We start from the raw sequence: 23919 nt of genomic DNA, 5'->3' as shown, positions 1-23919 counted from the left end.
TAAAATAGACACATAGATCAAAGGAACAGAATATAAAACCCAGAAATAAACCCACACTTACGTGGTCAATTAGTGTTTGACAAAGGAGGAAAGAATATACAATGGGAAAAAGACAGTCTCTTCAACATATGGTGTTGGGAAAACTGGACGGCCACATACAAAAGAATGAAACTGGACCACTTTCTTACGCCACACACAAAAATAAACTCAAAATGGATTAAGGACCTACATGTGAGACCTGAAACCCTAAAAGTCCTAGAAGAGAGCACAGGCAGCAATTTCTCTGACATTGGCCGTAGCAACATCTTTCTAGATATGTCTCTTGAGATAAGGGAGACAAAAGCAAAAATAAACTATTGGGACTACATCAAAATTAAAAGCTTCTGCACAGCAAAACTAAAAGACAACCTACTGAATGGGAGAAGATATTTGCAGATGGCATATCCCATAAAGGATCAGAATCCAAAATACATAAAGAACTTATACAACTCAACACCAAAAACCAAACAATCCAATTAAAAATGGGCAGAACACATGAACAAACATTTCTCCAAAGACATACAGATGGTCAATAGACACACGGACAGATGCTCAACATCACTCAGTATAAGGAAAATGCATTCAAAACTACAATGAGATATCACCTCACATCTGTCAGAATGACTAAAATCAAAAACACAAGAAACAAGTGTTGGTGAGGATGTGGAGAAAAGGAGCCCTCATGCACTGCTGGTGGGAATGCAAACTGGTGCAGCCACTCTGGAAGACAGTATGGAGGTGCCTCAAAAAAATTAAAAATAGAACTACCCTACAATCCAGGAACTGCACTACTGGGTACTTACCCAAAGAAAAACACTAATTCAAAGGGATACATGCACCCGGTGTTTAGTGCAGCGTTATTTACAATAGCCCAATTACGGAAGCAGCCCAAGTGTTCATCAATAGATGAATGGATTAAGATGTGGGGTGTGTGTGTACAGACATAAAAAAGAATGAAATCTTGTCATTTGCAACAATAAGGATGCACCTAGAGAATATAATGCTAAGCGAAAAACTGAGTCAGAGAAAGACATATACCATATGTTTTCACTCATATGTAGAATTTAGGAAACAAAACAAACGAACAAAGGGGGAAAAAAGGAGAAAGGAGGGCAAACTAAGAAACAGACTCTTAACTACAGAGAATGAACTGCTGGTCACCAGAGGGGAGGTGGCTGGAGAATTGGGTGAAAGAGGTGACAGGGGTTAAAGAGGACACTTGTCATGATGAGCACTGAGAAATGTACAGAATTGTTGACTCACTGTATTGTACACCTGCAACTAATATAACACTGTATGTTAACTATACTGGAATTAAGATAAAAAATTTAATAAATATATTAAAAAAATAATAACAATAATGTGAGCACATGTGGTGGAGAGGAGAAAAATCAAGCAATTGTGACCAATGCTACTAGAAAATATGGGTGAAGGGTAAGTGGGTGCTCAGTATTATTCTTGCAGCTGGAGTTTTGAAATTTTTCAAAATAGCAAGTAAAAATTACAAATATCAAAAGGAAAAAACCAAGCAAATAAAAGCAAGGGCATACTTTCACTAACGTTCATACAGTGCTACCTCTTGGGAGCAGGAAGTCTGGGGGGGGCACAAGAGGCATCTAGGAAGTTGGCAATGACAAGGTTCTGGACATTTTTGTCTTCTTTTCTATAAATGTGTTATAGTTCACAACTTTAAAAATTAAATGTTGAGGGGCGCCTGGGTGGTTCAGCCAGTTAAGTGGCTGCATTCGGCTGAGGTCCTGGGATCAAGCCCGGCATCGGGCTCCTTGCTCAGCAGGGAGTCTGCTTCTCTCTCTTCCTCTGCCCCTCTCCTCTGCTCGTGCTCTCTCTCTCACTGGGTGGCTCTCTCTCTCAAATAAATAAAATCTTTAAAAAAAGTTAATATGTTTATATGCTCCGAATTATTCTTTATAGTGTATTTCCTAGATTTAAAGTGCTCGAGTGTAACGTGCAGTTTCTGCTTAATGTCTGTATTATCTTCCTAATTGAAAGTCTGATGTGGTCAGAGACCACGTTTCTCTTATTAACCACTGTCTGGAACAAAATAGGCAATCATATTTGTTGAATGATCAAATAAGTTACATAAATCTCACTTCTAAGGAATTTATTACAAAGATACAATCAGAGATGTGGTTAAAGATTTGTGAACAAGGATGTTCTGAGCAAAATCTTGGCAATAAAATCAATACTTAACAGGAACTGGATAAGTAAATTACAGCCTTCTAATACAAGGAAATAGTCTGCAGTCATTAGAAGGCATATGTTCAATATTTAAAAACAGAAGGCAGAGAAAAGGCTCACGAAAGCTATTTTTTAATTTTAAAAATGTTCCCCCATTTTTTTTATTGTGGCAAAATACACAAAACATTAAAATTTACCACCTTAACCATTTTTTAAGTGCACACTTCCCTGGTTTAAAATACGTTCCCACTGTTGTGCAACCATCCATCTCCAGAATTCTTTTCATTTTGTAAAACTAAAACTCTGTACCCTGTCTACAGGATCCCCCTTTCCCCCTAGGTCCCTGGCAACTGCCATTCTTTTTGTGTCTGTAAATTTCATGACTCTAAGGACCTCTTCATATAAGTGGAATCATACAGTGTTTGTCTTTTGGTGACTGGCTCATCTCTCTTAGCATGTCGTCCTCAAGGTTCATCCACAGTGTAGCACGTCATCAGAATTTCCATCCCTTTTAAGGTGTGCATATACGCCACTGCGCTTATCCATTCAGACGTGGATGGACAACTGGCTTGCTCCTACCTTTTAGCTACTGTGCATAGTGCTGCTGGGAACCTGAGTACACAGATACCTGTTTGAGTTCCTGTTTTCAGTTCTTTTGGGTACCTACCCATGAATGATTTGCTGCATCACATGGTAAACCTCTTTTCCATTTTTTACGGAACTACCCAACTGGCTTCCACAATGGCTGCGCCATTTTATATTCCCACCAACAGTGCACGAGGGTTCCAATTTTCCATATTCTTGCCAACATTTACTTTCTGTTTCATACTAGGAAATCGTTAAGATACAAAACTCAAATGTTATAGTCCCAATCTCATTTTCAAAAAACCGAATCTATGTATGCAAAGAAAAAAGTTTGGGAATAAACCAAAATGAACTAATGACACACCTGGATTGAGGGATACGAGTTATTTTCTATTCTTCTACCCAAGAAAATGTATTCTTTAGATTAAAAAAAAAAAGGCTATTAAAAATTCCCTTGTCGGAGCACCTGGGTGGCTCAGTTGGCTAAGTATCCAACTCTTGGTCTCGGCTCAGGTCTTAATCTCAGGGTGATGAGTTCAAGCCCCGCACTGCGCGTGGAGACTACTCACAGAAAGAAAAAATTCCCTGATCTATGACTACTATTTACCTTACTCAACACTATATGATTACAGAAGAATTACTAAATCATGGCACAGTATGATTAAATTAAACTTCCTTCCGCTACTTTAATTACCAAAAAGCATTTGCTGTTGATATAAAAAAACAGTTTCAACTCAAAACAGAATTTCGAAGAGAAAAGCAGATATGGGCACTAAAGCAAAGCATGATTAGGTATGAAGCTGTATATGACAAGTATTTTTTTTTTTTTTTTAAAGATTTTACTTATTTGACAGAAGGAGAGACAGGGAGAGAGGGAGCACAAACAGGGGGAACGGCAGGCAGAGGGAGAGGGAGAAGGCTTCCGACTGAGTAGGGAGCCCGATGGGGGCTCGATCCCAGGATCCTGGGATCATGACCCAAGCTGAAGGCAGACACTTCACGGACTAAGCCACCCAGGCACCCCTGACAAGTATTTTTTTTTTTTTAATATTTATTCATTTGAGAGAGAGAGGGCGTAAGGGCGCATGCTCAAGCAGGGAGAGGGGGAAGAGGGAGAAAGAATCTGGGGCAAACTCTGCACTGAGTGCAGAGCCCAAGGCAGGGATCGATCCCACAACCACGAGATCATGACCTGAGCCGAAACCAAGGGTCAGATGCTCAACCAACTAAGCCACCCAGGCACCCGACATGACAAGTATTTTTTAAAAAGAAAATTGAGATAATAATCTAGATAATTTAATGACAAAAATTTTTTTCAATAGTCACATGGCTTCTTTTCCACAAGTGCATTGTGCCATCATTCCCTTATCAGCATTTTGCTTTATTTCCTAAGTAGTTCCCCCTACCCGAATGCAATTCTACTCAAAGCCCATACAAATTAGGCAAGTAAAGCATCTCCAGACAAAGCGGAGGCCTGGGTCCCTGGCGCCAGCTCAGGCTCCTCCAAACCCTTGGGCAGCACCACCACGTAACCGAAGGACTGCAGAACACAATGTCAGAGCCACGGCAACTAGCTTGAACTGCCCTGTCCAGTATGTATAAGCAGCCCCTGCTCTAATATTCAGATGCACAACAGATTCTGGGGACATTTTCTCTATTTCCTATTAAGCACTAAAGGAAAACACAGACATGGATACACACAGACTCTTCCTTCCATCCTACTTCCATACCAGGTACTCCATGTGTGATCCTAAAAAATTCAGGACCAGTTCCCTTTACCTGGAGCAGTAGATCTCACTGGGGGGGTCTTCCTCTTGGCCAAGAAGTTTCTCAGCTGTGCTTGTTTCACAGGGGACAGCTTAGCTACAAGAAATTCATGAACCCATAAGTGCTTAAGACTTCGTTTTTAAGAAGGCAACAGAAGAAAACACAGAGAGTTAAAGAATGAGAAAAATGTGTTTACCTGGCACTCTGGACAAGGACTTGGTGTGAGATTCTATGGTGGTTTTCAACAAAGCGTTACGGAGACTTTCGAGGTCACTGTCAAAACTGAAAAAGGATCATGTTATATACAAACCAACTATGACGTAAGAAATCTCTTCAAATATAAATGTGAGAGATGAAAGGCTCCCCAACACAGAAACAGGAAATCTGACCAATCAATCAACATAATCAATCCAAAAGGAAGAGATTACAATCTTGAACACCCTCCCCCCCCAACCCCTGGCAAACACAGCACTAGAGAGCTATAGCACAAAGGGCAGTTAGAATGTACACATTTGGCTTAAAGGCAGAAACATAAAATCACCCTGGTAACTTCAGGAGTAAACTGTCTAACTGCCAGGACTGCAAGTTTCTACTCAAACAAAATGACAAGTCTGAGCTTCTAAACACGTTAGTCAACCTAATTCTACCAGGTAATTTTCAACAGAACAGCGCTATTTCTAGAGACTCTGCCACGTCTACTGGCGCCTGTTTCATTTGGCACGCTTAATTTAACTCTCCAGTCATCCCCTGAGGCAGGTATTGTTACGCCCATTTTTAAGCCAAAGGAACAAAGGATCAGAGAGGGTGAGGAACCTGACCAGGATCACAGAGGCAACAGCAGTCACTTTCAAACCCACATCTGAACTACTCTACGACTTTTGCGCCTGACTCCCGAACAGTTATCTATTCCTTCAACCACATTCATCGAGTGCCAGTAGCACCAACAGGCCTGTTCCCCTGCACACCCATGAGTGCCGCTCTGGGAGGTGACATCCGAGGGAAGGCTCCACTGGGAGGTCTGGTTATAGAGACGGAGCTGCTGGAGACTGTTCACCAGGTGATTTAACCTCTTCCTCTGCTGGCTGATGATTTCCCGGTTGTTGGCTAGGGTGTTAAACAGGGTCTCCCGCTCTGGCACAAGCAAGCGTCTGTTGACAGCAAGGAGGAAAGAATTCAACATGAATGGTCCAAGTACTACAACTTTAACAGTGAAAGAATAAAATGGAGAACCCCCGGTGGACAGGCAGCATCGAGAAATTAACCAGATTATAAAAAGGGGATGAAAGCTTCACAAGGAAAATAAAGAATGAGGAAGGAGAAGCTTAGGGCAAGTAGGCTGGGCCTGTAGCAAAGGCCAGCATCATCAGACAAAACCTCACAGAGTTGCCGGGGACGAAAAGGGTGGGAGACAGTGTCAAAGATGGGGGAGGGGATGCATTCAGCTACATACTTAGGGTTTGTCTATTTTCCTGCATGTCAATTACACCAAGAAAAAAAAGCCCTGGGGTCCACTAGAGATCTATGGGAATCAGTCATTTCTTCAGTGTGCTGTTAAGCAACACTGGGATAAGATCTTGGTGTAGCAACAAGGAGGTACCCCACCTGAAAGATCTAAAACAAGAAAGGAACAACAGGCCTTTCCTTTCTGGTGACGGGGCAGTTCAACATAAATTTTTAAAAAGGCATTTCAGTAGGGTACAAGGTAATATTTAGAAGGACTTGAAAACAGAGATGCGCTAGAAAAGTATAGATTTATGAACTTAAACTCTGCAGAAAAGGAACTTAAAAAAAATATATGTAAAGTAGAAAACGCACGGTTATCATAAAGGGGAAGAAAGCCTGGTTTCTCTGTTAGCATCATATACTTTGTAAGAAGCAACTTATTAATTGGCAGAGAGCAATCCATCTGTCATGCAGAACAGAAAGCTCCTGCTGTCAGGTCAAGTCAGTCCCTCCCATGCGCTTGAACATGAATTCAGAACCAGCGCAGTGAGCTGTGAAATCTCTAATGGGGATCGACTGCCCAAGGGACAAGTGCCCAGGCCACAGAATCCTCCCCCTGACCAGCGTCTGCAGCATCCATGCTCACCTCTACCATCCCCTACCTATGCTCCAAACTGAGGCTCTCAGGTCAGGTACAGAGCCTTCCTCTGTGTTGTACAATATGACATATTAAATTCTGTTTACTGAATTTTAAGCACATTCTAGCCCAGCCCCTGACATCACACCCAGCTTGTCCCACTTACAAGTTCTGTGATCCCACAGAACAAGTAAACAGATCATTTCCCAGTTTGGTTCCTTACAGGCCTAATCACACTAATCAAGTGTAGGTGTTTCAGAAGCCAAGCACTTTGAGGGCTGATCTGATTCTTGGCTTTCCTGTGGGCACTTTACTGTTCTCACCAAGTATTGCCTTCTATTCCTTCAGGAAAACAGATGGCATACAACCAAACATCTGGGGACAGAAGACCAGGGTAGTACAAGGTTTTCCTGCGCCTCTCTTCCCAATTATCCACACTAATTAGGAATGCTTTCTCAACAAGAAGATTCGGAATATACAGAAAAGTATAAAAGAAAAATTTCTCTTAATCCCATCTCACAGATACAGCTAAATATTGTGACAGATTTATTTCTAGCCTCTTTTCTACATTCAGACTTCCAAACTGAGATCATCCAGTATGATTTTTATCTTACCTCTTCCTTATTTTCTGGGGGGAAAAAATTCAGTGGTTACACAGTTCTCCACGTTAAGAAAAAAATGTGACTGGACTTATTCAGCCACTCCTCTAACTTCTAATATTAGGCTGAATCCAATTTTTCACTGTCCTAAATTATGCTGCAATATAAATTCTTTTATGTAAACTGTTGCAAAGGTTGCTATAATTTCTGTAGAACAAATTTCAGAAATACAGTGACTGGGTCAAAGAGAATGAACCACCGCAGGGTTCTGAATCAGGGCCCGCAAGTTATGTTAAAAAGGCCACAGTAGTATCGCCTGCAGCCCGTGGTGGATAAGAGACCTCGCTCACTTTTGATTTTTCTTTTGTTCCAGATGCCGATCCCATTCTAAGTCTAGCACATCGTTCACATCTTGGACAGCAAATTTCACGTATTGATGAAGGCGCCGAATTTCCTACAAGAAAAAGGCGAGAAGGCAAATGACTTGAGTTTTCCAGTAGCTGGAGGAGGGTGTACCAAAACAATCAAAATAATTATACAATATTTCTATACCAAGAACCATAGTGAACAAAGAAAATAAAAGAGGCTTTAATATAATCATTAGAACGTTATAATTAAAATAAAACAACAGAACTCAACCTTTTTAACTGTGACAGAGAAGCAGCTACCAACACAGACAAGCAGGTTGGGTGTGCCGGCCCAGGGCTCCAGGGAACACACGCGGCTGCTTATTCTCATTTGTCAGCTCCTATAAAGTAACTCAACGTGCTCCAGGAATTTTCCACTGCACTCTGTTGCTCCAACCACACATCCATTTGGCTTTTGCTCTCCCACCCATGAAATTAACTATAATACAGACAAAATTATCCTACAAAAGTGCTGAAAATAATTCTGAACCTATCTATTCATAGCACAGGACATGTAAGTCTTCTTACCAGTTAGGAAAAACTCATCTCTTCTCAAAGAATAGTATCAGCACTAGACAGGGAACTGACCATTCACGAAAATTCACACCGATTTATTTGAGGCCTACAGTAATTTTCTTTAAACTTCAGTCTGGTGTTAACTTTCATGGCTACACAACCCGACTCTCAAAAATGAAAAGTGAAATCAAGATGAAGCATTCCATTAAACATGTATACAGAGAAAGACAATGTGCTATACGCTAGGAATAAGTTTTTACACCTGTACAAAGTTCTTACTGTGCTTAACTGTATTTTCGAAATTACTTTTGGCTAAGGGTGTACGCCCCGAGTAAAAAAGAGCAAACTGGCCTTCAAGAAGAGCCAGGCTGATTCCAGGAAGCAGTAGTAACCTTAGCACCGGGGATAACTCGCAGCTCACTACTCAGATGGCTGCAGGGAGGCCCTCTCCCTCGAGCATCTCAACTGCCGCCGTGCCTCGTGCGTTCGCAAGCTGCTGCTTCTGAGTGCCCTCCCACTCTGTCTACCAGAAAAGTCAACTTCTCTTTTAAGGCCTGTCATAGAGACTTCTTCTCTGTGGCTTAGCTGCTCCCTCATCTGCACTGCCATAGCAACAGATCCCACGTTGTATTTCTATGTTCCCCTTTCCACCGCCACTTATCCAGCTGCGGGGACGGCCCAGCGCGGCGCAGTGGGGAAGAGCACAGGCTCCGCACCAGAGCCAGGCTCCAGCACTGATTCATGGGGACACCTGCACAGTTCCAGTATCTGTTTCCTTACCTTTCTTTTGCGCGTGGTATGTGCTCGATAAATGCTATTATTATCTGCTTAGTACTGTGAAAAAAAGAAAAGCATTTCCTTTTGAATGGGGGAAGTGTTCCCCCAAAAGCTGCATGCTTTTCTTTTAGTTTGGACACAGAGCAAAGGTGAAAACGCATGGAGGAACAAAGTGATTCTAGATGCAACAGGGAGGTGGTCGTTTGATGAGTGGCAGGCAGGGAGCCTGCTCTCTCTTGCTAAGACAGTAAACACCCACAGTCCTCCAGCAACACCACAAGGGCTGAGAGACACAGCGGGGCAGGACAAGGATCGCTTCATTCTTTTTCCTACTACCAGTCCATTTACCAGGTATGGGATGGAAATGGCAGAAAACGTAGAGTCCGTGGTCTCAAACTCCCCAAGGCAAGAGGGGATTCATCACACTCCCAGACCTCATATTCCAGGGGAGGAAGTTCAGAGAGGCCACCCGTGCACCATTTCCCACCAGGACTCTGGGCAAATGCGAGGAGGGAGGAGGTGACCCCTCTAAAGACTGTGATGCTACAATTTTCGGTAAATTGAAAGATGAAAACAAAAACCAGATTTGGCTACAACAGAAAATAAGAATATAAAAGAATGAGAGAAGTAACTTTGTTGAAGTATGGTGTACAGGAAAGAGCCCCAGCAAGTGGAGCTTTCCAACTGTTCACTCTTACTAACATCATCACCGTGGTCAAGCTCCTGAGACCACGGGGCCCAACTTCCTCAACTGTGTAATGGTATCAGTAACTCTCATCTTGCAGCGCAGGTGAAGTCTAGAAATCATGTGTAAAACACACCCAGCACTGTACTTAGTGCTCAACGAGTAACTGCGACACAAAAACTTATTATTTATGATCTGATTTTTAAATCTATATTTTTCAATGGTAGGCTTTCTACCAAGATTACACTTTAATCAAGAATTCTTTTATTTATTTATTTACTTTTTTAAAATTTTTTTTTAAAGATTTTATTTTTACTTGACAGAGAGAGACAGCCAGCGAGAGAGGGAACACAAGCAGGGGGAGTGGGAGAGGAAGAAGCAGGCTCACAGCGGAGGAGCCTGATGTTGGGGCTCGATCCCGTAACGCCGGGATCATGCCCTGAGCCGAAGGCAGACGCTTAACCGCTGTGCCACCCAGGCGCCCCTAATCAAGAATTCTAATGTTAGTTTTAATTCTACAAAACATGAAAAGTGCTCTTTTTTGGTCACAGCCAAGGACACCTATGGAAAGTGGGCAAATTATTCACAGGAAATCAACAACTTCCTAAGGGCAGGCACCTGCACCAAGACCTGGCAAAGGAGAATGACCTGCAGGAGTCAGTTTTAAACGCTCACTTGGGCTGGGTTCTCCTACCTGGAGCTGGGCTTCGCTCTTGGGGTCCAGAGGTCTCTTATAGAGCAAGTGCAGATACCCAGAGTCGCAATCCCTCTCGTTTTGTTCCCTGGCTTCTTCCACACCAGCAAAGCCCTCGAGTAAAGTTGTTTTCAGGGTACTGATATCTCCATGAAGAGACTAGAAAAGGTACAAGGGCCGTATTGAGACAAAGAGCGGCATTTCTGAGAAACACACCTTTCTGTCCGGATCAAGGACAACTATTTGGTGTTTCTCAAATAGCTTACAGGATGCACCTGTGAGTATTCAAACAGAAATTCATACAAAAAAGAAATGCACTGCTTGGAAAGGAAAATACAAATATTCACTTTTTTACAGTTATTTTTGCTTCCTCGTTGAAAAACCAAATATTCTAGTGACCAGAAACTCAGAGAGTAAGAAAAGCTACTGACAGTACCTACAGTCCCACTACCTGGAGACAATCACTGCCGACACCCCAGAGAACTCTCCTCTTCGCGAGCATGTTTTAAGAGCGGGGCTCTGGAGGCAGACAGGCCGGGACTGGCACATGGCAACTGGGTGGCTCTGGGCAAATTATTTCACCTCTCTACGCTTCAGCCTCCTAACTTGCAAGACAGACAGAGCAATACCACTTACCAAACAGGACGGTTTGAGATCAGCAGTAATACTTGGTATTTCTATACTGTATATGCTCTTAAACCTAACTCTATTATAACCTAACAATTTATTATAAAATAAGGTAAATTTTCAAATATACCTAAATTAGAAAGTATAATAGACTTTTATGGAGTGGCTGGTATAGGTCAATGGGGTGGTAACTATTATTCCATTTTCTATATGAGAAAACTAAAACCTAGAGTAGCAACATTAACTTGTCTAAGTCACATAACTTGTTAAGTGCTAACGAGAGGATTTGAACTTGGGCATTCCTAGGTAAACTACCCATTGTTCTAAAAAAACAACACTGGGTCCTTGAAGAATGGAGTGCTAGGAGAGCAACTATTGAAGTGCAATCCAACTCCGGAAGAACGTCAGCGAGCACAGACCTCTGTGGTCTCTTTAATCTCCAAAAGGAAGGTGTGCAGGTCATTGGATTCCGTTCGCAGCATCTTCATCTCCTCCGAAGCGCCCACTTGGAAACAGGCTTTGGAAGTCCGGGCCTTCAGCTCTCCCAACTCCTTCTGAAAGTGTGCAATCTGCGGGAGCCAGAAAAGAGGGAGGCCCTCGGTCTGAACGCTGTCACTGCTCCTGGGCCCTCATAGCACATGGCCCCCGGGCGCACCACGGCTGAACACCAGGACAAAACAGTCATGCACAAGTCTGCACTCGGAGCCACGCCAGGCTCACGGTCAGAGCTACTTCTGGAAAAAATCTGCAGGAACGACTTTACCTCCTCTCCAATTCCAGCCATCACAGGATCTGACTCTTTCCACTGATGTCCCTGCTTTTCTGTGACGGGAGGCTGAAGTGACTTCGCCTGAAATGGAAGGCACAAGGTTGACAAACGCACCCCCACCACATGTATGGCCTCTTGAAGCAGCTGCTTCAGTGCCTGGCACCCTCACAATACAGTCACTACTCCCTCACCCGTTCTTTCGAACCCATACTGACAGGGTACCTATTTGCTGTAAGGCATGTTCCAGACAGTGGAGAGAGAGGTGAACAAGACAGAGGAGGTCCCTACTCTCCTGGCAGTTAGGTTCTCCTGGGCCAAGACAGGTAAGAAGTAAACAAATCAGATCATTCCAGCTGGTGATAGTGACAGGACAAAAGTAAACAGAAACTTAAGAAGAGAAAGGGGGCACGACTGGAGAGAAGGCCCAGAAAGTCCTCACTGAGCACAGCCTCTGGACTGAGTCCTGAGGTAAAGCAGAAACCTATGGAAAGTTCTAGGGGAAACACCTTCCAGGCAGAGAGTGAGCAAGCACAGAGACTGCGAGGCAGGAAAGAACTCTGGCATGTTGAAGGCCAAGAGACAAAGTAAACGTGGGCCAGAGAAGTCAGGGAGGGAAGTGGAAAGGGCTGGGCAGGTCATGTACGACTAAACCAAGGAGTCTGGATATTTTTCTAAGAGTGCTGGAAAACTACTATTGGAGTTCCAGGAGAGTTTGTTCTTTGATTTATGATTTTAAAAGATCCTTCTTGCTGCTAAATCAAGCACAGATGTTAGTGAGAGGGAGAAGAAATAGGGAGACCAGTCAGGAGGGTAACAAGGCAAGAGATGACAATGGCCTGAAATATGATGCTAACAGGGGTGAGAGATGTGGATTTATGCCACACACACGCCACATCAGAGCACAGCTGACACAATCTTCCGCTAGGAAGGACCAAGGGGAGCTGCTGTTAAATAGTGGGATCCAGAATGACTTCTGGGTTTGGGGCTTGAGGAAACCACCTGGAACAAGTTCTGGGGGAGACAGAAATCAAGAATTTTGCTATAGAGACATTGTAACTTGAGATGGCTTTTAGATTATTTGATACCTACAGCAATTACCATACAGAGGATTTTCAGACTGCATAAGCAATCATTAAAACAGCAAACATTTATCTAATAAATACCACGTGTCATGCACCATGACAAAAGCTAGACCTATAAGCTGGGCACTTACTACGCACCCCGTAAACAGCAAGCATTTATGTAACAAGTCCCACAAGTCAAGCATTATGCCAAAAGCTAGCCCTGTAAACGGGGCACTTACTGTGCGCCCTGTGGGGGTCTGTGCTAAGGGTAGGAGTGGGGCTGTGGTTGGGAAAGAGAAGGAAAAACCATGACTCTGGTCCCGAGGGCATGCAAATCAAGTGGGAAGGTGACATAAAATTCTCTTGAAGTTAAACCATAATAATAAACTGAGGTGACGGACTATAAATCTAAATATGAAAAGAAAATAATAAAGCTTTTAGAAAAACACAGGAAAATCTTTTTGACCTTGGAACCAGAACACAAAAAGCACTAATCATAAAAGAAAAAAAGACATACCAATCTATATTAAAACCTTGTCATCAAAAGACATCACGAGCAGAATGAAAAAGCAGTTCACAGAGAAAGTATCTGCATTACCTGTGTCCACACATGGATGTGTGTACCCAACAAGGAACTCTTACAGAAATCAGTAGGAAGACAGACAGCCCCATAGAAAAATAGTTATAGACTTGAGAACAGACACACCATTAAAGAAGATATTCAAATGGCCAAAATCACATGGAAAAAAGACTGAATTGTAGTGGTCATCAGGAAAATACTAATTAAAACCACAAAATACGACAATAAGAAATGAAAAATAAACCGATGAGGATCCGGAGCAGCTGACTCTCACATACTCTCAGCTGGCATTTACTGAGGAGAAATATACACGTATGTTCTATGACCCAGCAATTCCACCGCTCGGCGTGCGCCCAACAGAAATGCATACGTATGTTCACCCCCAGACCTCAAGTAGCATGCTCACGGCAACGCTATTCGCAATAACTGAAACCTGGAAGCTCTTCCGATGTCTGTCTGGGGTAGAATAAATACTTGTGTCGCCACCCAATGAACTCCATACAGCCACAATGATACGGATCAATCTCACAAACGTAACGCTGAGCCAAACTGCCCGATACAAGAATACACACCGTGTGATTCCACTTTAGAGAAGGTATGAATAGGCCAAACTAAGCTCCGCTGTCAGAAATCATAGCAGGGAGCCCCCTTCGGCAAGGGGAATAACTAAAAGGACACACAGGACACATGAGGGAGAACTCTGGGGTCCTGGTCATGTGCCATTTCTTGATCTGAGTGTTGGTTACCAAGGTGTATTCAGCTGGTATACAGGAATACTTTTTTCCTCCATGTGTATAATATGCCAATAAAAAAAGTAAAATAAACTGAGATGTTGTGGATAAACGGAGATGTTTTGGAAAGCACAGAAAAAGAGGGCACTGTATAGATTTCTCAGTTACTTTGGGAACGAGAGAAAAAATCAGGAGCTACAGTCTTTTCAGACAGAGAGAGAATACAACAAAGTGAACAGCACAATACGGACAAGCTCAGGAGCCAGCAGAGAAAAAAAGGCTAAGATTCTGGGTGAGATAAATGGCTTTTAGAAACACACNGCCTGGGTGGCACAGCGGTTAGGCGTCTGCCTTCGGCTCAGGGCGTGATCCCGGCGTTATGGGATCGAGCCCCACATCAGGCTCTTCCTGTATGAGCCTGCTTCTTCCTCTCCCACTCCCCCTGCTTGTGTTCCCTCTCTCGCTGGCTGTCTCTATCTCTGTTGAATAAAGAAATTAAAAAATCTTTAAAAAAAAAAAAAAAAAGATTCTGGGATTGAGATAAATGGCTTTTAGAAACACACATTACAAATGTTCCAAGCTCATATTTTAGTATTTCCCATCACATAGCCCTGAGTACTATTTCAAAGGCATGAGTTCTAAAACACGAAAACCCATTTTATTATAAACATGCATGACGGGCAGCAGATGAATACTCACACCATGTTAAGTCGGGCCTGAACATACCTGGGGAGAGCCTGACTTTGCCACTGGAGGGGTTATCCTGGGTGACTTCGGTACCATTGAGGGCACGGGGCCTGGGCTGCCCTGAGTAGACCGCCCTGCTGGAATAAGACGTCAGTGAAAACAGACAGCATTTCTTGCCATTATTTCTCCCAGCATATGTGTCCTTCCCTCAAATCTAAAAAGAAAAAGCTTCTCAGTGTCCCCGGCCCCCTTCATGATTTTTGTTATCAAGAGTGACACCAGTTTGTTAGGCCTGTTCCAAGATAAAGAAAAAACATGTAATACATTTTTAAGATTTCAGTAGTACGTTTTAGATGGGAAACTCTTTTATAAAGCAGGTAAAACTGGAATGTCTCTGATAGCAGTAGGTATGTGCATGTTTGTGCAGGCCCAGGAGGCTGGCCATTTGGCCCATCCCTACTCCCCAGAGACTCTTGTTGCACCCCTGGGAACTGGGGACAAAGTTCAAATAATCCCGTTACCTTATAAGAACTCGCAGGGTCTTCAGGACCCTCCTGGAAGCTTCTAGAACAAGCCTTGCTCTTTTGCACATTAGAATCACCCAGGGAGCTTTTAAAAAACAAATATACCAAAAACTCAAACCCAAACCTCACCTCCAGAGAGCCTGGCTGGACTGTTAGGGAGAAGATCCCCCAAGGAGTCTAGAGTGCCACTGGAATTGTAATCCAATAACCCAGGACCCTCCAAACTTTAAGAATTAAATAACGGCAACAATGATGGGGGTGGAGATCTGGGTGGTGAACAGTGGAAATGGAGACCACGTATGTGCGTCACAGTTCAAATGTTCTCGCCTGCACTGAAACAGATGTGAAAAGACTAAGGCAAGACTCTTTAACTTTCTGGGTCATAGACAGACGTCTTTCAGAACTGGAGGAAAAGTCCTAGAATGAAGTGACTTTGGCAAACTCCACAAGGCAGTCTTTTCTACTAAGCGATAGGTAAGATAGGTAAGAGATATGATTTCAGGAATTCCCAGCTCAGTGCCTGCTCAACATTTACCAAGATAACATTATTCCTGACACTCAAACACTAAATGTTTACCCAAACATGTCTGGCTACATTATCATTGCTGACATTCATGAAAATAACCCACTTAAAAACTGAGACACACCTGCAAACACCATCTAACCACATGAGCAAATTCATATTACTCGTGTCAGGACAAAATGAAATCATGTGACATGATACCCATCACCTATGTGGTATTACTGCCCAAAACTTTTAAATAGAATCTCATCGTGTGGAAACAATCAAGTCCAAACTGAAGGACTGTTCCCAAACTACTGGCCTGACCTCTCCACAAACGTCAATGCTGAGAAAGATGAGAAAGGCTAAGAAATATCTGACACTTAGACTAAAGAGAAAAAACTGGAATAGAACATGTAGTCCTTGACTGGAGGGAAAAAAGCCATAAAGAACATTATTGGGATAATCATGGAAGTGTCAATGTGGGCTATAGATGAGATGATGGTTACACTTCCTGAGTGTGATAATGTATCACGTACCCCTGTATTTATGAGATATGTGCTTATGTGTTTAGGGGTGAAGTCTCTGCAATTAACTCTCAAATATTTTATTTAAAAAATATATGCTAAAAAGACACAAAGCAAATGGTGCAAAATGTTACCAAGCATTGTCTCGGTGAAGGGCCCAGTCTTCATTACACAGTTTACCCAACCTTTCTGCAGGTATGAAAGGGAAAAAAAGAGAGGCCAGGTACATTTGCTCGTGGAGTTGTACCATGCACTCTGATCCAACTTGGTTATAAGAACTATTTCCACTTGTAATCGTTATTTAATACACTTGCTCACAGTACGGCTGAGTGTGAAACTCACAGTTGGCCGTCAGAAGCCGTAAGCCAAAGAGTCACCGCAGGCTCTTCCTCCTCTATGGAACTTCACAAACTGTTCTGTAACTGCCCTTCACGCAGGGCAGGCTCCACATGAAGACACATGTCACACTACAAGAGACTTCCTTTTGAATCATCAAGCACACTCAGCTCCATGAGAAATGTCAGGAGAGCCAAGCGTGGCAGCAGGGAGGTCGCGGCAATCCTCCCAACTGAGAGTACGACCGTCAGACCTCATCAGTGTGCGATACAGGAAGCGAGAACAAATGATCTAGTCTGACTGCGGTGGCTAGGCTTCCTAACAACTGAAACACGCAAATGTAAGAATTCGGAGCTGAGCTCTGGAGCAGTTGGCTTAGAATCATACCTGATGCCGAGGGAGAGACTGAGGACTTTGAAGACACGGAGCCGGGTGGCGCTGAGAGGGGCGTGGGGTAGCTGAGGGGTCCAGAAGCAGCCGGCTTGGAGGCAGAGGGGAACGGCAGCGTCGCGGGCGCACCCTGGGAGCTGATGGCAGGAGTGGAGGAAGCCACGGCAGTGAACCTGAAACGGCGGCCCGACTGTGTGAGGAGCGCGCACTGAGGCTCCTTCACACTGGTCATGAGCAATGCCACCAACGGAGGACTTACTGCTCCTATGGTTTTGCCTTTGTGACACATAAATGTTTAGCTCTTTCTTACAAAAGGTGAATGCTACAAGGAAACATTTATCTTATCTTCCGCGTATTGAGGAGTAAACCACTCCACGAAAATAACGAGCACCTAACATGAGGGAGAAATGAAGTTTGTCAGGACGTGAAATGTTTTTCTTTTATCAAGCCAAGTCGGAAAAAAGGAGGCTGGGAGTCCACTGTACTCAGGAGAGGCTAGTACTGTCCTTCTGCCGAGGCAATTCCTGAGAGCTTGCTTTGGGGCGCTCACCTCCTCTGGGGAGTGAGAAAGGCAGAGGGGAGCAGATCACCATCTTTGGGATGCTCAGGGACATAGAAAGTTAAGTTTTACCTACAGAGCAAAAGCCCGAAAACAATCTAAATGTCCAGTGTGAGCTGACTGGCCAGATACATTTCAGTGAGGCTACGAAGTGGAATCCCAGGCAGCTGTTGGCATGAGGTGGCTGTGTGACAATGGCAGCAGCAGGGGCGACAGCGGGCACCGCCTCCGTGGCAACGAGAGCCAGCAGAGGAGAGCGGGACAGCTGGGAGGGTTGTGAGGTACCAGGGCCCACTTTCTGCAGGAGGCTTGCATTCCAGCGGGGAGAACACAAGCAGCAGATAAAGAAGAATAAAAATGGGATCTGAGTGAGCTGGTAGGACCCACACGGGGAGGAAACCGAGGACCACATTAAGGAGTCTGGACTGTCCTGGAAGAGCAATGAGAAGCCCATGGGGACCGTCAGGCAGGAGAGTCAACTGATGCAGGTACAACTTCATAGACCACCGTGGTGGCTGTCACAAAGCAGTTCAGAGAGTAAAGAGGAAAAGGACTACAAGAGATTCATTCCCCCCATTGGCCGTATATTCCTTATTGCTTCTTTTTTTTTTTTTTTAAAGATTTTATTTATTTTTGACAGAGAGAGAGACAGCCAGCGAGAGAGGGAACACAAGCAGGGGGAGTGGGAGAGGAAGAAGCAGGCTTCCAGTGGAGGAGCCTGATGTGGGGCTCAATCCCAGAACACCGGGATCACACCCTGAGCCGAAGGCAGACGCTTAACGACTGAGCCACCCAGGTGCTCCATGCTTCATTTTTTTAAAATAAGTAATATCAGGGTACCTGGGTGCCTCCGTTGGTTAAGGGTCCGACTCTTGATTTTGGCTCAGATCATCATCTTGGAGTTCTGAGATCCAGCCCCGCATCGGGCTCCGTGCTGGGCATGGAGCCTGTGTGGGATTCCCTCTCCCTCTGCCCCTCCCTGTGCATGGGCGCTCTCTTTCAAAAAATATAAATAAAGTAATAAATAAAAATAAAATAAGGAGAATCTCCTACATTTTAAATCTGAAAAAGCAAAAACAAGCATAAAAATATAAACCTCTAATGATTAAAAAAAAAAATTCTAAGAGACTCTCCTGGATTCCATCCCACTGATTAAACACAAATGTTTCCTATTGTTTAAATTCTTACCACTTGCCATTATTACTTTGGGAAACAGGAAAAAGAGAAAATCTATTTGTAACTTCACCCACAATGACTCTACTTCCAGTGAATAACATGTGATATTTCTACTCATGCCACAGAAGCAGCAAACTTTTTGTCAAGTGTTACTTACTTCTCGCTAAGGTTGACCTTGACTGCAGAGGCTGAGGGTGGGAAGGCGGGCTTCAGTCCTAAGTTTGGAGCAGACACACTTGGCATCGGTGTGCTCTCCAGGGTAGGCTTAAAACCCGAGGATCCAAAGGAGAACGAGGCAGCGGAGGGCGTCATGGGAGAGGCCACAGGGGTGGGCGCTAGGGAGGCTTGGGAAGGAGGAGCAAAAGAGAAGGTAGGTGCGCCCGAGCCGCTGGAATATGGAGGGGGCTCCCCTGGGACAGAAGCAGATGACTTCAAGGATGAAGAACCGAAGGAGAACACAGCAGGAGCTCCACCAGCAGAAGGCAAAGAGAAGGTGGGGGGAGGAGCAGCCAGCGATGAAGGTGGGCCAGAGACGGGTGCTGCAGGGGCTGGTGCGTCGAGCTTCTGTGGGGCTTGAGAGGAGGTTGGGGTAGTGGGAGTACTCCCTGCAGTGAACAAAATGGAGAAAAAGGAAGAGAGAAGTTAGCAAGGTAACAGTGGAGGTCAACATGACAAACAGCAAGTGGAAAGGGGCTGTGGCAGAACAAAGCCGGCAAGAACAGTCCTAGTTCAAGAGGGGGAAAGAAAAGGGAGTGGGGTGGATGGTGGGCTTGCCACAGCACCTTCCACATGGTAAGACAGACAAACCTTTGAAGGAAAAAGAGGACAGGGAACGACGTTAGATTAACAGGACTTCACAAACACCTAGCTGAACCACAGAGGAAAATACGCAGGTCTCAACGGTTACAGTGAAAAGGAAACCACTCTGCAACATTTCACAGCAGTCAGGGAAAAACTTTAATTCAGACCTCCACTTCAGAATAGTCACTAAAACCAGTTCCACCTAAATTAAAGATGTCTACACATACAGAAGGACATGTATGCGTCCATCTCAAAACAAAGGAGGCAAAAAGTGAGTAAAGTCAAGATGCAACCAAGAAAAAAAAATCACAAAAGGAAAAGATTAAGATTTGACCGAGTAAAAATGGTTACATAACTAAAAGGTAAATAAACTAAAAAAATCTGTAGCAAATGACAATATGTTTTATATATTTTTTAAAAAGCTCATACAAATCGAGATAAAGAAATTTCAACACTGATACAAGCTGAGAACCTAATTCGTAAAATAATACATTCAATCTGTCTAATCAAAGAAGTGCAAATTTAAATGATGCATATTTTTATTGTTCGCTGAATTATCAAACTTTAAATATGTGTAACCCCCTATGTTTGGAAGGGAAAAATAACCTGAAACCTTTTACACCAGTAGGTACCTAATTTAGCATAACCTTTTAGAAAACACCTTAGCATTATGTCTCGAAAATCATAAAAAATGGACTCAGTAATCCCACTTCTAAAAATAAAGCCTACAGAAAGAACCTAAGACATGAAAAAGACATTTATTACAACCCAAATGGTAAAAGATGTTCAATGGATTAGTAAGCACTCTTTTAAATGAATCACGAAGATTACGTAAGAACCCAGAAACACAATTTAAATTAAAAGCCTGCACACCAATGATGTATACGATAGGATTACAACTATGAAGAAAGATGTTTATGAAAAAAACCCCAGAAGGGAAAGGTAGGTTTAAATATTTCTCTATTTTCCAAACTTTCTATAAACATGTTAATTTGCCAAATTCAGTAGCTCAATAAATAAATAAGAAAGCAGTGTTTTTTATCAACACATTTATGTTACTGGATCTTGATTCTTCCAAACTGTCTGAGCTGACTGATAATTTACCTTCACTGTGTCAAAAGTAATGAAACACTTAGGATACAGGTATGAAAATACTTCTGATAAAGACCCCAGTAAACTGCCACTTTTACGGAAGTATAAAAATGCTTATGTAGTATTTTTTTCATACAATAAACATAGAACCAGTAACAGCTTACTTCTTTAAAGACACAAACGGATAGCTGTTCGTCACTTCTACGCACGTTCAAAAGACCAATGTGAAAAGTATATGCCAGGCCCGAAAGAAATCAGAGGCACTTTCCTAACTGAAAATAGAACTGAACATATGAAAACCCCCGTGATCATTCACCCCAGCATCCGTGGAGCTGTATCGTGGGAATGGGCAGAACCATTAATGTCTCCTGGACCCACCGCCTAGGCTTTAGCTACTGCTGGCAGGCTACTTTCTCCCCCTTCCAAGGCTCTCTTCCGCTCATCTGAACACGGCTGCCTCCTCTGGACTGAGTGTGAGAGAAAAGGGGGCTTTCTCTAGGAGAGGCGAACAGTAATGCTAGCCTCTGCCTGTGCTTGGGGGTTTGATGGGCTAGTAGCAAAGTCCTTCACACAGAACTGTGCTCAGAAACAAACATCATCCCGCAGGCTCCCAACATCACAGGCTGTACTGCTTGTGAACACACAGAGAGACCATGCAACTGAGTGTAGACAGTGTGTGGTGCAAACAACAACTCAAAGAGGATCCACTGTAGGTAAGGAGATGCCCCAGCACGAGGCTCACACAGGCTACGCACAGTCACCTGGCTTCCTACTTGGGGTCGCGCTGCCAAATGCGAGGAGCCCAGGTGTCCTGGCGGCTCCAGAACAACCCACTCTGCACTAGGAAGCAGCAAGAAAATATACCGTCAACTTATCCAACCCAGCTGGTCAACATGCTTTCTCTTAGAGAACTGGTTACACCACACATTTTTTTAGCCAGAGATAGTTATATAGTCACAGAATTCAAAAAGAGAAATAGTGGTGAAGTTTTAAAATTTCGAACAATCCTCTTTTAAAAAGTTTAACATTTTGTTCTCATAAGGGATACACTGTCACTGTGAAAAATGTGAAAACACAAATTAGCGTTTGCATGCGTGCATTTATGTATGTACAGAATATGTACCAAAATGTTCACTACGGCTATTGCTTGATGACTGATGGGCTCTTAAGTGGTTTTGTATTTTCTAATTTTCCTCCAATGAAGGTATACAACTTAAGCAATATTTTCAAAGAGGAGGAGGAAAAAAAAAACCTAAGGAAAATTAAATATAAACAAAAACAAAATCTCCAATGTTCCCACCACCCACTATAACCACTATTTAGATTTTAATATCCACCTTTCTAATATTTTCCCTATGTATATACCTTCTTCTCATGAGAGAAGGATCATAAAGTATACAGTGCTTTTTCATGATATGTCCCACTAGCACTCTGTCAACAAATGCGACATTCCGAAGTTACATGGCATTCACTGTATGCACATACAACCACATATTTAACCAATCCCTCAGGACCACACATGTCTGCAGGATTCAGACCACATAGTACAGGGTGCTGTAACAGGATATTGTTGGTAGATGACCTGATGGGCTCCCTCTGGCTGGGCTTCCTTTTCCCTAAAGGAGAGGTTGGAGAATACAGCTTGTAGGGATGCAAGAATGTGCTTGTGTTCAAGGAACAGTCCCTGCCTCATTAAGACAGACTGCCCCAATGAAGAGGACCACTACGTGTCCCTACACAGTGTGCATCCTTGGCAATGGTCCAGAACCAACCTCTGGTATTCCCTCTGTGCGACAGCAGGGAGAGGCACGTACCTGACGACTTGGGTTGTCGTTCTCCTTCTAATGAGAGTTGCTCTGGCGTCTTGATGAGGGACCTAACCCCAGGATTTTGATTGATCATATAAAACGGACAAAGCACACCATCTGTTGAAAGTAACATAAGAACTGGAGCGGGAGGAAGAGTCTTCTCATCATCTGTTAAAAAAAGAAAGCACAAGTGAAAAAAGAGCCAAGGGATGAAGGGCCTGGGCGGGAAGGGAAAGACCACCCCGAGTGAGAAGGGGTATAGCGGACGCCCCATCAGTAGCTCAAGTCCACTTGCTTCGATCCACACCCGAACAGCCTCTCGAGCACCAGCTCTTCAAAGAGAGCTCCTGCCATTATCGACTGCCACCGTCCTGCCGGACCCCGCACGGAAGCGCCAGCAGTCCTGCAGCAGCTGTGACTGTCCCTAAGCTCCTGCGATTTTTACGAGTGTCTCAGTGTTCAAGATGTTCCCCTGACCAAGACAGGGGTCTCTAGGAGGGGGTCGGTCTAGCAGAAAAGTGACAGACTACACACTTTGGAAAACACACAGAAGGACGAAGAAAGGTCAGTCACACCACTTTATTCATCCACAGCTGAATCCTAAGATGTATTTTGTCAATTAAGAGTTGAAGAGAATCAAAGTAAATGAGCTAAGGAGACCCAATAACCTGACCAAGGAAAGGACAGGAAGGAACTTAACGGTGCTCGATGAGGACACCTGTCTACACTGAAGCACCGAAGAACAGAGAATACGTGTTCCGCTGCACGTGTGCAGCCCGGCCACGCTCCAGCAGGGAGAAGACACACTCTGAGCACACACTCAGGCTTGCTTTGGAAGCCAAGTGCTTGAGGGCCCCATTCTCTGTCCCGTGTCTTCACACCAAGCACTGCTGTGCGGGACTGGATGAGGGTGCTGTTCCCGTGGGAGGCCACCCGGGAACTGGAGTGCACAGAGAAACAAGGGGATGAGATCCCTGTTCTAGATTCCGCCCGTATGCGAAAGCACATACAGATATGCACACATGCACCCACACACGCAGAGTCTGGCTTTGATCTTATCAATGAACGTCCACCAAGTTAATCCAGCGTCGTCACAATGCACTCCGTATCCATTCTTCAAGTAAAAATGCGCTACCAGAAGTTAAAAGTGCCCCGCAGAGTAGATTTTGTCACGAACACGCAGAACGGGATTTAAGTATCAACTATGATTAGAAAGATCACTTCTGCACTGAGCCACGCAGGCCATACTCACTGATGGTGATTTCCACTTGGTTCGTATAGTCGATGGCAACTCCCACGGGCAGTGAGTCATCACTCTTGTCTGTCACAGGCAGTTCAGCTCGACTAGAATCCTCCAGGAGCCAAGACTCCCAATTAGTCTAGAAAAAGAAGTAGAAG

The 23919-nt window shown here is 43.8% G+C and overlaps 2 protein-coding genes across 6 annotated transcripts in view; both read right to left on the bottom strand.

The window, feature by feature from the left end:
• The window catches only part of LOC100466970 (nuclear pore complex protein Nup214), an 82234-nt gene extending 58338 nt beyond the window's left edge, over positions 1-23896 (bottom strand). For 2 of the 5 annotated variants that reach the window (XM_034664687.1, XM_034664689.1), the window contains exons 1-12: positions 23774-23896; positions 22528-22689; positions 18978-19425; positions 17083-17258; positions 14846-14943; positions 11739-11825; positions 11395-11544; positions 10349-10507; positions 7620-7723; positions 5556-5738; positions 4787-4872; positions 4603-4686 (exon numbers count right to left, since the gene is read on the bottom strand). In XM_034664687.1, the coding sequence (XP_034520578.1) occupies positions 4603-4686; positions 4787-4872; positions 5556-5738; positions 7620-7723; positions 10349-10507; positions 11395-11544; positions 11739-11825; positions 14846-14943; positions 17083-17258; positions 18978-19425; positions 22528-22654 (1702 nt within the window). In that variant the 5' untranslated portion in view covers positions 22655-22689; positions 23774-23896. Of the gene's footprint in view, positions 1-4602; positions 4687-4786; positions 4873-5555; positions 5739-7619; positions 7724-10348; positions 10508-11394; positions 11545-11738; positions 11826-14845; positions 14944-15459; positions 15596-17082; positions 17259-18977; positions 19426-22527; positions 22690-23773 lie in introns of those variants that run through there. The other 3 variants (XM_034664688.1, XM_034664690.1, XM_019795282.2) reach the window with 3 other exon arrangements.
• LOC117802930 (nuclear pore complex protein Nup214-like) overlaps positions 23739-23919 on the bottom strand; it is a 15225-nt gene continuing 15044 nt past the window's right edge. The window contains exon 12 of the mRNA XM_034663746.1: positions 23739-23865. Coding sequence (XP_034519637.1) covers positions 23739-23865 — 127 coding nt within the window. The remainder of the gene's footprint in view (positions 23866-23919) is intronic.

The sequence above is a fragment of the Ailuropoda melanoleuca genome, chromosome 7 (genome assembly GCF_002007445.2).
Source record: "Ailuropoda melanoleuca isolate Jingjing chromosome 7, ASM200744v2, whole genome shotgun sequence".
In the NCBI taxonomy this organism is placed as follows: domain Eukaryota; kingdom Metazoa; phylum Chordata; class Mammalia; order Carnivora; family Ursidae; genus Ailuropoda; species Ailuropoda melanoleuca.
Note: the sequence above shows the minus strand (reverse complement) of the source record. Positions and strands in the feature narration are given on the sequence as shown.